The sequence below is a fragment of the Caenorhabditis elegans genome, chromosome II (assembly GCF_000002985.6).
Source record: "Caenorhabditis elegans chromosome II".
Lineage (NCBI taxonomy): Eukaryota > Metazoa > Nematoda > Chromadorea > Rhabditida > Rhabditidae > Caenorhabditis > Caenorhabditis elegans.
In genome coordinates this window covers 5,373,853-5,387,393 of record NC_003280.10, presented here as the reverse complement: position 1 = coordinate 5,387,393, position 13,541 = coordinate 5,373,853, and the positions used below count along the sequence as shown (strand labels likewise).

At 36.0% G+C, this 13,541-nt stretch overlaps 5 protein-coding genes and 1 non-coding gene across 8 annotated transcripts; 2 read left to right on the top strand and 4 right to left on the bottom strand.

The window, feature by feature from the left end:
• Positions 1-76: 76 nt before the first annotated feature.
• Positions 77-3,257, top strand: ccpp-6 (Cytosolic carboxypeptidase 6; the record flags this gene model as incomplete). The annotated part of the gene is made up of 10 exons (NM_062611.6): positions 77-158; positions 242-366; positions 794-891; positions 946-1,159; positions 1,213-1,454; positions 1,567-1,678; positions 1,957-2,043; positions 2,342-2,466; positions 2,847-2,968; positions 3,018-3,257. The coding sequence occupies 10 exons, from the start codon at positions 77-79 to the stop codon at positions 3,188-3,190; spliced, it is 1,380 nt and encodes a 459-aa protein (NP_495012.2). The 3' UTR covers positions 3,191-3,257.
• Positions 3,225-7,367, bottom strand: pkc-3 (Protein kinase C-like 3). Its single transcript, NM_062610.9, has 9 exons — positions 7,301-7,367; positions 6,635-6,893; positions 6,273-6,357; positions 6,097-6,223; positions 5,758-5,934; positions 4,835-5,086; positions 4,392-4,750; positions 4,003-4,345; positions 3,225-3,887 (listed from the first exon to the last, which is right to left on the bottom strand). Exons 1-9 carry the CDS (start codon positions 7,364-7,366, stop codon positions 3,762-3,764), a joined length of 1,794 nt encoding a protein of 597 aa, NP_495011.1. The 5' UTR covers position 7,367; the 3' UTR covers positions 3,225-3,761.
• Positions 7,368-7,512: 145 nt separating this feature from the next.
• Positions 7,513-7,732, top strand: F09E5.22. Its single transcript, NR_051065.1, has one exon. It is a non-coding gene; the product is annotated as an Unclassified non-coding RNA F09E5.22 (non-coding RNA).
• Positions 7,733-7,762: 30 nt separating this feature from the next.
• prdx-2 (Peroxiredoxin prdx-2) lies at positions 7,763-9,199 on the bottom strand (the record flags this gene model as incomplete). 3 transcript variants are annotated; one of them, NM_001381416.1, is made up of 3 exons in its annotated part: positions 7,901-8,112; positions 8,177-8,552; positions 9,188-9,199. In NM_001381416.1, the coding sequence occupies 3 exons, from the start codon at positions 9,197-9,199 to the stop codon at positions 7,901-7,903; spliced, it is 600 nt and encodes a 199-aa protein (NP_001367731.1). The 3 variants fall into 3 exon arrangements, with proteins under 3 accessions (NP_001370635.1, NP_001367731.1, NP_001300536.1); NM_001313607.3 differs by lacking the exon at positions 9,188-9,199 and adding an exon at positions 8,954-8,971; NM_001383831.2 differs by lacking the exon at positions 9,188-9,199 and having other exon boundaries at positions 7,763-8,112.
• A 1,083-nt stretch (positions 9,200-10,282) lies between these two features.
• Positions 10,283-12,127, bottom strand: algn-2 (Alpha-1,3/1,6-mannosyltransferase ALG2). The gene is made up of 4 exons (NM_062609.8): positions 11,967-12,127; positions 11,016-11,549; positions 10,815-10,963; positions 10,283-10,767 (listed from the first exon to the last, which is right to left on the bottom strand). Exons 1-4 carry the CDS (start codon positions 12,124-12,126, stop codon positions 10,408-10,410), a joined length of 1,203 nt encoding a protein of 400 aa, NP_495010.2. The 5' UTR covers position 12,127; the 3' UTR covers positions 10,283-10,407.
• Positions 12,128-12,228: 101 nt separating this feature from the next.
• F09E5.3 (Putative deoxyribose-phosphate aldolase) lies at positions 12,229-13,397 on the bottom strand. The gene is made up of 3 exons (NM_062608.9): positions 13,229-13,397; positions 12,503-13,168; positions 12,229-12,456 (listed from the first exon to the last, which is right to left on the bottom strand). Exons 1-3 carry the CDS (start codon positions 13,388-13,390, stop codon positions 12,373-12,375), a joined length of 912 nt encoding a protein of 303 aa, NP_495009.1. The 5' UTR covers positions 13,391-13,397; the 3' UTR covers positions 12,229-12,372.
• Between the last annotated feature and the right edge of the window lie 144 nt (positions 13,398-13,541).

The following is a 13,541-nucleotide window of genomic DNA, read 5'->3' as shown; positions in this document are numbered from 1 at the left end:
TCACCCAACCACACTTCCGGCTTCCGGTGTCGGAGCTCAGGTCTGGTTTTCAAAAAAACAAAATTTCATTTTCAATATGGGCTATGTTGGAAATGTCAGCTATCCTGATACAATTCCTGGTCAGGGAAATTTGGTTTTTGAAGCAAGTTTTGAATCTGGTTAGTTTTAAATTCAATTATAGACAAACAAGGAAGTAATTATATTATTATTTTTTGAATATTTAAAAAGTTTAAATTTTAAGGAAATTTGGGACGAGTCGACAAAGTTTCCTGTTCAGAATATGATTTATTCATTCGACCTGACACTTTGAATAATAAATATAGAGTTTGGTTCTATTTTGAATGCAAAAATGCATCTGAAAATCAGGTAAATGTTTGAAGAATTTGTATTTATTATTGATATTCGAAAACTGGATCTGAGGCGGAAACGTCGGGTCTCGCAGCGATTTTTAAAAAAATTCAATACCCTACGGGTTACTGTAGGTTTTCAGTTTTTTTCTGCAATGGCCATGGTTCTGAAATATTTACGAATTTTCCAGTATACCTAAATATGTTCTTTATTTTCGGGGAGAACATTTTGAGACAACTTTTTTCCTAGCTACAGTACTCTATTTTCCGCGCTAAAAGGTGTGTGCCTTTAAGAATACAGTAACCCATTCCTCGTTTTGAAAGTTACCGGCGGTTACTGTATTGATTGAAGGCGCACACCTTTTTGACTGGGTACTATTTGAAAATTAGTGTAATTATGCAGTTTAAACTTTAAAATTTTATTATCAAATTTGCAAATTCTTCAGCGGGCGATCTTCAATATTGTGAACTTTTCAAAACAAAGAACACTATTCGAAATGGGAATTGCAGCACCTGTAGTCAAATCAAATGCTCAAAATAGTTGGTATGATGAAAACCCCTCGATTTTCTATTTTAAAGAGCCATTTCAACATTTTAGGGCTCGAATCCCATCTCGCCATATCTACTACTACCGTAGTTCCCAACACAATGATCGTTGGATTCTTTCATTTGCTTTCATATTTGAATCACCAGATCCTGTTCAATTTGCATACTGTATACCGTATACTTATGGACAAATGCAGATATGGTTGAATGAGTTGGAATCCAGAAAATACCCATTTTTTCATAGAGATCTTTTGGTTCAAACTGTGGTAAATTGGAAATATTCATGGAATAGTCTGAAACTTTTTGGAAAATAATTCAGCAAAAACGTCGTGTCGACTTGATAACAATTGATGCAACACCTGACACATTCCAAGGATCCAAGAAAATGATTTTTCTAACTGCGCGAGTTCATCCTGGAGAGTCACCGAGTAGTCATGTTATGCATGGAATTATTGAATTTCTTGTTTCCAAAGATGATCGAGCACAGAAGTTGAGAAAAGTTTATTGTTTCAAAATTATTCCAATGCTTAATCCAGATGGCGTTTTTCTCGGAAATTATAGGTAACTTTTTGCAAACAGCCTAGGTAGGCATTCCTCGTCACCAACAACCTCTCGGCCCAGGCATAAAGGCGTACCTACCTACAGTGCCTACCTTATCAGAAGGTCATTTCAGATGTTCTCTAATGGGTCATGACTTGAATAGAATGTGGAGAACCCCTTCAGATTGGGCTCATCCTTCAATTTATGCTGTGAAGAATTTACTGACGCAATATGATAATAATCCGGTGAGAGCTGTTAAATTTATCGATATTGGGAATTTATCGATATACATATTCAGTGTTTTGTAGGACTTTTGAGCATTTTCATCAATTTTTTTTTGCAATTCCCATGATACATTCAAGTTGACTGTATCTCGAAGCGATCAAAATCCTAGATTACTGTAGACTATGGTTAAATTGAAACATTGTGGGAAAGTTGCCATGCTCACTGTTATGTGTCAATTTTAGGAATAAATGAATCAATAATTTGTAGAAGTTTTAGGATCTGTTCTTGAATATTTCAGCAAGCCCAAACTGTAATCTACGTTGATCTACATGCCCATTCTCAGAAGCCAAATTGTTTTTTGTATGGAAATGTGAATATGTCAGCTGTAAGTTGTGAATTTTTTTGTGAATTGGTTCGGGCAACTTCAAGAATCAGTTATGAGTTACTGTATTTCTTGAAGGGGTACAGCAACTATTGAAAATATTTTGTCCGTGGCGAGACCCGATATTAGCCGATTGAAGAACTTAGCGATTTTAAACAAAGTACCCGGTCTTGATACTACCGAAACTTAGCAGTTATCTACAGCATTTCACAATTTTAAACCCTAATCTTTTCATAGTTTCGCTCAACTTTGCAATGACCACAAAATTTAAATTTTCTGAAACATTTTTTTCTAATTTTCGGTCGAAGAAAAATCGACTTTCCGGCAGTTATGGCTTCCGCATTTGCTGGCAGATCTTTCCGAAGATTATTCGCTCGAGTTCACTCAATTCAACACGGATGTGGAGAAGGCTGGTACTGGCAGAAGGTGAGATTTTTTATATGGAAGGGAACGAATAATTTATTATGGATTTCGAATAGTCGTGATTTTAATTTGATGGGTCTTGCCACGATATGAATTTTGCAATAGCTAGTAATTTCTCACATGGTCATCCGTAGTATCTGCGTGCAAAAACACGACTGTGGGTCCTGGCGTGAGTGAACATTTCCAGCAACAGTACCTTTTACTTTCAATCTCTATTTTGCAACATTTTCTCAATATTTTGTGTGGTTTTATAATGATGTTTCTAGAAAATATATGCATATTTTCAAAATGAATACATTGGGAAACACGGAGTTGAGAAAAACACGCTGGGTTACTGTAGCAGAAAAATGCCAGTCGTGTCAGGACCCTTCATAACTTTTCAGAACGATGGGAGATCTACTTTCCTGCCTTTGCTATACACTTGAAGTATCATTCTTCTCTTATCGCCATACAGACTCTTCTGGAAATGGAATACAACATTGTACGCCATATCTTCAATATAAATGTAGGTTTTTTTTCAGTGATTTCCTACTGTAACTTGGTTCAATTTTCAGATGAAGCTCTCGGCGAGGCATTTTGCAGAGCACTTCTCAACTTCTATGAAGCCGACTGTGGACTACGAGAGATTGTGCTCGAACGTCCCTTTAAGACTTTTCTACCCGCCCGCGCCCAGAAAACTTTGAAAAAGCAAGCGAGGAAGGTGATTCAGACTGTGATGATGAAATGAATTGGCGCCCACATTAGAACTGATAAAGACCATTGAAATGCAATTTTTTTTTGTTTGTCAATAAATAAGTAAGGGAAGTGGTCAAATGGAAGAACATGTAAATTGAATTGAAGTTAAATCGAGTTCCACACGTGGCACAAAAGAAGTGTCAGATGGCGAAGAGACTACATTGATCGTAGTCTTCGCCGCAATTTTACATATATTTCAGGGAAATGAATGAGCTGACAAGAAAAGTAACAAGAAGGTGTATTTAGAAGGGGAGGTCATCAAGCATTAGGTATTCCTAGCAAGTATGAATAGTCTAGATTTTAACAGAAACCAAAAAAAATCACAACCTTTTCGGGATTGTAAGATACCACAAGACGAGTAGAAGTGATTGTTGCGAGAAAATGTATAACAGATGTTGAGAAAAAGAAAATAAGTTAGGATACTGATTATGCCACGAGTTAGTGTGTCATAGTATCGTATAAGACAGTGGGCGAAGGAGATGGGATTCGAGAATAATAATAAAAATCACAAAAAAGTATACCGAAGAAAATAAATATTTGGGACTCGGGGGATGGTGGGGGAATCAGACTGAATCTTCCCGACTCATTTGTAGAGGATTCACGTATTCAAATCCATCAAATTCTGATTGATCAATTCGTGCAATAACATCTGGATTGTCAGGTGATAATTGTGGAAGTTCGTCGGTGAACTGAAAAAAAAAACAAGCATTTTGAATTAGTTTTAAAATATTTTGATTCAATAATTTATTAGTAAACAAAAACTAATTTTTTTTTAAAGTTAAGTTCTGAAGAAATTAAAATTACCTGATGATCAAAGTGTGTCAAATCGCGATCACTTTCCACAGCTGGATGATATGGAGGTGCGACAGCCTTCTGTTCCAAAGCTTCCCAATCAATGAATCCACGGAAGAATTGATGTTCTTTCATATCACGAAGACCTTCATTAATGTCAAGCTTACATCCCAGACGTTCTGTTGGATCCTTGTTCAGGAATCCCTTTAGAATACCAGAAGCCCGTACAGAAAGTGATCTAGGGATTCGAATCTGTCGTTCAAGAATGATTTGGAAAAGATAATCTTCTGTATTTTCCTCGGAATTCTGCATTCCAACAATATCGAATGGAGATCGACCAGCCATCATTTCAAACCTAAAACGATTTAAATAAAATAAATGTTCAACCAAAAAAGGCTTACATTAACACTCCCAATGCCCACCAATCAACACTGAATCCATATTCATCACCTCTCAATATTTCTGGTGCAATATAATTGGGTGTTCCACAGAAAGTTGAAGTTAAATCTCCATCCTTAATATTCTCTTTACACATTCCATAATCTGTCAGTTTTATGTGTCCTTCAGCGTCAATCAGAACATTGTCCAATTTGAGATCACGATAAATGATTCCGCGAGAATGAAGGAAATGAAGAGCAAGAATTATTTCACCCGAATAGAATCGAGCGTGCTCTTCTGGAAGCTTCCGTTGCTGTTGCATGTGGAACATCAGATCACCTCCAGGAACGAATTCGATGACAAAGAACAGGCGGGATTCGGTCTGAAATTATCAAAATTTTGGTTTAAAATTTTTAATGCGAAAATTTGAGATTTGAAAAAATCGAAGAAAAAGAAAGTTACCAACCTGGAAGCAAGAATGTAATCCAACAAGGAATGGATAATTTGACGCTGCTTCGAATACTGACTTCTCCGTCTGTACCCAATCGATATCTTCATCTTCATTGAACATCTCCTTTTTGATAATTTTTATCGCGTAAATTTGACGAGTTGAAACATGTTCTGCTTGCACAACTTTTGCATAAGATCCACGTCCAATAACTGTTAAAAGACGGAAATCGTTCAGAGAAACTGCCCATTTTGACGACCCATTTCCATTCTGAAATATTAAAAAATTTTAGTATTTGAATCTATGTAACTTTAAAAATACTTTTCGCCGTTTCTTTTTATCTGATACTGGGAAGCACTGACAGAAAAGTGCCATACGTTGAAATATTAAAATATTTTGATATCAGGAAGAAATCAGAATTCGCAGCGAGGAAGGGAATTGTGGTTGGAAATGAATAAAAATTTTGAGAGCAAGAGAAAGAGTGAAACTACAAAAACTTGTTCATCCAAAAAAAAACAAAAAAATGTAGTTGAGTCTAGAAATCTAGAATGTTTTTCAAGAGTTACATATATCACGTATCTAGAAATTTGAAATTGAAATTGCAACAGGAAGAACCTAATATTTAATTGAACTTTGGATTAAACTTAATTAAATATTTCAATTAACTACCACTATTTCAAAGACTTTCCAATTTAAATTGTTTTTTTTAACAAGAGTTATTTCATTTTCAGCTATTGTAAATCTGAGACTTTTCAGATGGTTTTATTTAAATAAAAGTTATGTTTTTTTGGAAATAAACTAATAAATTTCAAAAAAAATTAACTTTTCTGAATATTAAATTAAATTTATTACGATCCCTCGGAGACGTGAAGACAAAGATATTTATATCAAATTTCAAATATATTTTATTTCAAATTTTGGCTCCAACTTCAAAAGCTTACCATAGCTCTGCTAGCATCATGACTCGTGGATCCGGGTGATTCGATTTCGTGCTCGTGGAATGCTCCGTTATCAATTCCTCCACCCGACCGCGTTGTAGATGAGCTTGTATTCGATCGAGCACCCTTTAGAGAACCACTTGCAGGAGCCATTGGGATAATATTCGGGCCTTGGAGAGCCTGAAAATGATTTAGATTTTTATGAGGAATTTAAAAATTTAAGCTTTAAACCTGTTTTGCACAGAAATTTGTAAAAATTGAAAAACAGAAGTCTGGGAGGTCTTAGTTTCAAAATTTTGGAATAATTTAGAAGCTATCCTCGCTACAAAAAAAAAGAATTACCTGACCACAATGCGTTCGCACATGCCGATGGCATTTTTTGTGCACGCATAAACGACAATCCACACATCGAAAGCCTTGCCGTCCAATTCCCCATATGTAGTCATGACAAATAAAGCATTGAATACGGCTGAAAAGAAAGAAGCTCCGGAGGCTGTAAATCAGAAAAAAAAACCTACCGATTCAGCCGTTTCGCTTGGAATCGATGCCCATTGTACAGATAAATTTTCTTCCATCGTCGAGCACCTCTTCGATATACAGTTTCTGGAAAAAAAACATTTCTCAGACTCGAAAATTTCCGATTTTTCCTCCGACAAATTTCTTGTTAAACGCGAGAAATTGTGTGCCTTTAAAGATTACTGTAGTTTCAAACTGCGGAAGTTTGATCTATTTTCCAAAATTCCAAAATTTATGTGTTTCTAATTGTTTCATTTCAATCTTTTTATAAAAATTGATAGAAATTCCGCTTTACAGTATTCTTTGAAGGCGCACATTTTTTCGAAATTCTAAATAATTTTTCTGATAGCTTCATGATACTTACTGTCTTCTCCTTGACACGGAAGCCCGGGCAGCTCTGGTTTTCCAACAAAAACGTGAATGTTCAACTCGGCTTCTTGACTAGAATTCAAACATCGAACTGCTTCATCAAGTTCCATTTGTGAGTCTATTGAGATTGGATCTCCATCTTCATCAATCCATTTTACAGTAATATCTTGTTTTTTGTGTTGTTTACAAGCATCTTTCAAAAGTGCAAAAAAGTCATCGAGAATGAGCGGTGGTCGAGCATAGAGTACTACTACCTGGAATTTAATTTTTATTAAAATTTGGGAGTCTGGAATTTTTCAGATTAAAAAAAAAAAGTTATACAGTAACAAAAATTATTTTTCAATTTTGCAGAATTTTTAAAAAATCAGTGGTTGTTTTTTTTTAATTTTAGCCGGAAAAGAGCTTTTTAAGTTTTAAACACTATTAATCAAATCATTAAAAGTTCAGAAAAATTAATTTTTTACAGTTTTATTCGGTTATCACGGTCTTTTTCTATTTTTTGTCTGGAATTTTCTCTCTGTTACGAATTTTTAAAGCTTTGACAAACTAAAATTTCGCATTGACGGCGAAATGATTTACACATTCTCACTGCAACGAAAAATTCATTTTTAGGGTATTTCTCGATTTTTGAGCATTTCAAAAGCCACTTTTCATATCTCACCTGTCCTTGAAACCTCGTTTTTAGCTTAATATCTCCGTCCTCCTCTAATGATGTCGGAGACGACATTCTGAAATAAAAATTGAACTAAAAACGGTTCAAAAAAAGGAGTTCTGAACGAAAACTGCGAAACTGAAACAGTGACGAGTTGGCAGTATTAGAGTAAAAAAGGGAAAAATGACTCATGAATAAACATGCACATACACACACACACACTGTTATAGCTATATATGCATTGACGCTCTATCGAACACCCCCATTTTGTCCAAGTGTACAGGTCAGTGAGAGCGGCCCAGCTTTGAAGAGGCATAGAGAAATGAATAATCACAGGTGACCCTCACAAACACTGTACAGGACGACGATGCGCGCGCACCGACTAACACGGGCGGTCTAGGAAAGTGACAAAAAAGTAACAGAGAGAGAGTCTCGACACATATTGTTTGTTCCTGAACAGAAACAGTTATATTCGAATACCGAGTTTATTTTACGGTTATCAAGCAATTTCATGAATTTCAGAATTTCAGTATCAAAATGAAAAATGAGTATAAATAAACCGTTCAGATAAATACTAGGGATACGGGGGAAATTAGAGATGTAAGACATTTAGTGCTTCTTGAAGTACTCTTGGCTTTCTTTGACTCCTGGCTTGATGGTGTCGGATCCTGGAGTCCATCCAGCTGGGCAAACCTCTCCGTGCTTCTCGACGAACTGGAAGGCCTGAACAAGACGAAGAGTCTCATCAACAGAGCGTCCGACTGGAAGATCATTGATGGTGATTTGACGGAGGTTTTGTGATGGGTCGATGATGAAGAGTCCTGAAATTTTATTTTTCAAATAAAGTACGAAAATATGAAGGATTCCATTCAGAATATAACTCACCACGGAAAGCAATTCCTTCGTCCTCCTTGAGAACTCCGTAATCACGGGAGATTTGGTGGTTGGTGTCAGCGAGAACTGGAATGTTCATCTCTCCGAGTCCTCCGTGCTTGCGTGGCTGGTTGATCCATGCCAAGTGAGAGAAGACAGAGTCGGTGGAAGCGGCGAGCACAACGGTGTTGATAGCCTTGAACTCCTCAGCACGGTCAGAGAAGGCGATAATCTCGGTTGGGCACACGAAAGTGAAGTCAAGTGGGTAGAAGAAGAGCACAACGTATTTTCCCTTGTAGTCAGAGAGCGAAACATCAACGAACTCGCCATCAACGACGGCTTGAGTCTTGAATTGTGGAGCTGGCTTTCCGATGAATGCTTTCGACATCTAAAAATTAATTAGTTTAACAAAAAAAAATAATACCGCGATAAAATAACAACCACAATCACAAGAACAACAATACGACAAAAAATGAAAAGGATATTGAAACCCAACGGCAACGAATTTGTTTGCAATGTGAAAAGAAGGAGAATAAGGTGACGGGCGGTGCTTATCTAATGGGAATGAAATACATTGGCAAAATTGGAGAGCGACGAAAGAAAAAAAATCGGAGGACGAAATGAGAACTAATAAAACATTCTGGGAACATCTTTGAAAAACCAAATTAATTGTTATAAAAGTGAGTGATCATGTTAAATAACAGAAATCGAGGGGTTTAAACTTTTCCGTGATTTAAATTAATATCTAAGTAACCAAATATATTTTTAAAAAACAAATAAGAAATGCACCTTTGGAGCGAGAGACATGATTTCACACTGCAATTTTTAATAAACATTTCTTTGCATCTTCCAAGAAACGAAATAAGGTCAGTCTTTTTATAACATTGCCACAAACTTTCATCATCATGTGACGCGATTTTTGCTGACAATTGTCGCGGCAGGGAGTAACAGACTACAACGTTTAGGAGGAGCGAAAATCTTAGGGTTCAAGGTCACTTTTAAAGAAAATTCAAATATTATTACCTGTCTATACATCTTGGCGCAGAGTTTTAGAATTTCAGCTGGTCGAGCAGGTCTTAGAATTCGAATTCACTATTTATCTTAAATTTAGCTGATCGATTCTATCTCTCATTTGGCTAGCGTATTCTTCCCCGGTTGCTATGGCTTCCTAGCAAGCTTTCATAAAAGTCGAAAATAACCTGAACTCGCAGACAAGATTGCAAAAAAATGTGGAGTATTTCAACGGGCGCCGCTAGGCGCAGATCAATAAATATGAAGGTGGTCAGACGAGAGAGCGGAAAAAAACGAGGCGCCACGAAGTAAACAAGTGAAACTACGCGAATGCGAGAAAATCTGCGAAAAAACTAACCGGTTGGAGATGTTGCGTCGAAAATCCTAAAAAGGGAATAATTCTGGAAGCGAGTTTTGGCGGTTGCGACAAAAAGTAGGTCAAAAAGTGCTTTTAGTTTTAAAATTGAAAAATGAGAGGTCTGGATGGAAGGAAACACGAGACTTTCATGTTTATTCGAGCGCTTTAGGCAAAATTGAAAAAAAAAGTTTGCGGGAAAAATAAAAAAATGTTCAGGTCCGCAATTTGACTTTGCGGTGAACCGCGTATTTTGAAAACTACCGTAGTTGGACAGTTGGTCTCGTCGCGACAATTTTTCTTAAGTACAAACGAGTGTGTGCCTTTCAGGAGTACTGCGAGATTTATCGATTTTTCAAAGTTTTTCGTTTGAAAACAGTATTTATCTAAAAAACTAAAATAAAACAATTAAAAGACGTTAATTTCAATAAATCGCGATAGAACCCATAAAATCTGTCAAATTTGTAGTGATTTTTCTACGATTTGTTCAAATTTATGTGTTTTCATTGTTATAACTTAGTTTTTAACTGAATTTATTTTTATCGAAAAAGTAAACGAAAAACGCCAAATATAACAATTAAAACCCATAAATTTCAATAAATTGTAAAATGTTGAAACTATGAAAAATAAAAATAAAATAAAATTCCACAGCAACAAAAAAATTACCGCAACATTCTAAATATATATGGTCAGATATTCAACATTCCGGTGTGGATATATAAGATAACAACTGAGAATATAATGTGTTCGGTCATAAAATATAATTTATTGAACCTTTCAAAATAAATAATTTAAAGCACATAGGACTATCACAAAAAATACACTGGCGATTCTAAAACGAAACGCTTAAAACCCAAATTTCAAGAAAAAACATTAATTAAAGCGTAGATTGAATAATCTCGTCGAGCTTTCTTGCAAATGCTTCAAATGCAAACACTTTTTGCACCCATTTCGGACCTTCCTCACTCATTCTTCGATACATTTCCTCATCTTTCATCAAATCAATCATTTTCTCAGCAAACGCTTCGGCCGTTTGATCAACCAAAAATCCCGTCTCATTATTCCGAACCGATTCACAGGGACCTCCAGTGTTAACAGCAATTACTGGGGTTCCCAAGTACATTGCTTCAACTGGAACAATTCCGAAATGTTCTCTATCAGGCGTGTAAAGTACCGCACGACTTCTCCGAATGAGATTTACTTTTTGAGTGTCAGATGGTGAGTGGAGAAATACGATCTGAAATTTAAAAGTAATTTATACTTTGCTAAATTCGTATTTATTACCTGATCAGCTGGGAGCTCCAGTTTCTTCATATGTTCAACAAGTTCATCATAGTGTTCGATGTTTTCTGGGTTTTTCAAATCATATCCGCCAGCAATAACAAGATGACATTGCGAAAATTCGTCGGCAGGAAGATTCGATTTCAATTTCTCTGCAAAATAATTTATTACACAGGTTTTTAAAAATATAAAATCTAAAGTTACCGAATGCGTCTAGAGCCAAAACGATATTCTTCTTTCGTTCAAATCGGTTCAGTGAGGTGAAAACATATTTGGTACCACGTGGAATTTCTTCACCAAAATCATCCGAAGCTTCAATCGAATCGAAAAACTCGGTGTTCAACGAAGGATAGAGTACGGTCAGCTCCTGAGATGCCAGTGACTTGAATGTTTCACGAACCACATTTTTTGTAAAATTACTATTGACACAAATGACATCTGCAAGTCCAGTTGTGTACTCTTCAATCCAATCAATAATATTTCTATAGAAAGCTTTCAGATTTCCATCACGTTTCGTTAAAAGTCGATCCGGGAAATGACAATAGAATACGAGTTTTGCCTTTGAGAAATGACGAAGAACAAATTGACTAGCAGATACAGAATCCGAAAGTATGACGTCAGTATCTTTGTGGTAGATTACAATGTAGAGAGCAGCAATGATCATTTTAAGATATGCACAAAGAGCATGACCTTTTCCAAAAATTGAACGGGGTATCCATGGAACCACAGTACAAATATCTGAAAAATGAAATCAGCTTGACGATTGGTATTATTACGGAGACGCGAAATTTTTTAGATTTTTGCGACAAAAATACGGTATGTGACTTCTTTTTTTTGAATGAAAAATTGCATGCAATTTTAATGAGTACTGTAATTTCAAACTTTTGTTGTCGCGGAATTTTCATCAATTTTTATAGTTTTTCGATAAAAATATATTTATTTATGTGATATCTAAATATATCAACAAAACACGAATTTGGAAATTTTTTCAATTTTTTTTTTGCGAATTTTGAAAAATGAATGTTTTTATTGAAATTTTTGAGTTTTAAATATTTAAACAAATAACTTTTAACACAACTTTGTCGTGTCAAGACCAGTTACCGTATTTTTGGCACAAAAAAACGCGAAATTTTGCATTAAGGCAATACGACTCACCCAAATCTAGAGTTTCTTGGAAACAATGCGATCTACTATATTGATTCGTGAAAATCCGAACAGAGTGTCCTCGATCCTGTAATCCAACAGCAGCATCAACAATCAATCGTTCGGCTCCACCGATGCCTAGATCTGGATGGAGAATGGTTACCCGGACCATACTACCAAATTCAATATTTTAATTCTTGTATTCAATTTTTTTAAAATATGAGCATGGTAATATAAACATAATGTTATATAAACTTTTAATTTTTAGAAAATAAAACAATTTATTTATTCATTCCTTAAAATCTCTGTAAAACTCGGGGTGGCACAACCTATTGTAACATGGATGCTATGGCAATTCGAAAAAAAAAGTGAATAGGGAAAACCTTAACAAAAAAAAAAGATGATAACAAAAACTGATCTAAAGACCCTTCAGACAATCATCAAGAAGACTGCTAGCTCCGATGCGGAACAAGTGAGGATTGAGCCATTCGTCGCCGAGAATCTGAAAAATGAATTTTATAATTGTATTTAGAATAAGTAACACTCACATCTTTGACAAGAGCAACATAAGAGAGTGCTTCATCAACAGTTTTGATTCCTCCAGCTGGTTTGAATCCAACCTTCTTTCCAGTGAGCTCATGCCAACGCTTAATGGCAGTACACATAACGTAAGCAACTTCCAATGTGGCGTTCACAGATTCTTTTCCAGTTGAGGTCTTGATGAAATCGGATCCAGCGAGAATACTTGCCCAACTTGCTCTGTAGACGTTGCTCAAGGTTTTCAGCTCTCCAGTTGCCAAAATAGTCTTGAGATGAGCCGAGCCACAAGCCTTCTTGCATGCCAAAACCTCATCGTGAACAGTTTTCCAATCCTCGTCCAATGCTGATGCTCTGCTGATGACAATATCGATTTCAGTAGCTCCATCAGCAACAGAGAGCTCGACTTCAAGAACTTTGGATTTCAAATGATATTGTCCAGATGGAAATCCTCCGGCTACTGAAGTGATATTGGAGTTTAACTTCGAAGAAGCAAGGAATTTCTTGACATCGGCGATTCTTTGAGGATAGACGCAAACGGATCCACAATGAATTGATGGATCAGTTGGGACTGGATTGATTGCTCTTTTTGCCAATGCAACAACTTTGCTCGCAGTATCATCACCATTCAAGGTAGTTAGATCAATATATTGAATTACTTTGCGAATTTCGTCTTTCTGAAACAAGCATTTTAATAGAAACAAAGAAGAATTATGCTTATGAATTATTAATCTTACATTTCTCAAATTCTTCGCTTCTTGCTCGTATTTGCTGATGGCCTGAGCAATCTCCTGATTATCAAAATCGCGTCCAACTTCTCTTTCGAATGTGGCCACGTCGAAACGGCCCTTGTAAGTGTCACGAACGAATGAGAAGAGTGTTGGCACGATCGTCGCCATTTTGTGACTGAAAATTGAATATTTTTAGAACATTTTTCGAATAAAACGAGGAGTTGAAGAGGAATTATATAATTAAAAATAAAAATCGTGGCGCACCGAGCAAGATTGGTGCAAACACTAGAACGGAAAAGTGCACAACTTTTTTATCTTG

Coding starts and splice junctions, on each gene's coding strand:
- pkc-3 (NM_062610.9), bottom strand. CDS start 7,366: ATGTCGTCTCCGACATCATTAGAGGAGGACGGAGATATTAAGCTAAAA. Junction 5,935..6,096: donor TGCGAACGCATTGTGGTCAG/GTAATTCTTTTT, acceptor AATCATTTTCAG/GCTCTCCAAGGCCCGAATAT. Junction 4,751..4,834: donor GATTACATTCTTGCTTCCAG/GTTGGTAACTTT, acceptor TGATAATTTCAG/ACCGAATCCCGCCTGTTCTT.
- algn-2 (NM_062609.8), bottom strand. CDS start 12,126: ATGGTCCGGGTAACCATTCTCCATCCAGATCTAGGCATCGGTGGAGCC. Junction 11,550..11,966: donor CCAAGAAACTCTAGATTTGG/GTGAGTCGTATT, acceptor TTCATTTTTCAG/ATATTTGTACTGTGGTTCCA. Junction 10,964..11,015: donor TTTGGCTCTAGACGCATTCG/GTAACTTTAGAT, acceptor ATTATTTTGCAG/AGAAATTGAAATCGAATCTT.
- F09E5.3 (NM_062608.9), bottom strand. CDS start 13,390: ATGGCGACGATCGTGCCAACACTCTTCTCATTCGTTCGTGACACTTAC. Junction 13,169..13,228: donor AAGCGAAGAATTTGAGAAAT/GTAAGATTAATA, acceptor TGCTTGTTTCAG/AAAGACGAAATTCGCAAAGT. Junction 12,457..12,502: donor ATGTTGCTCTTGTCAAAGAT/GTGAGTGTTACT, acceptor TTCATTTTTCAG/ATTCTCGGCGACGAATGGCT.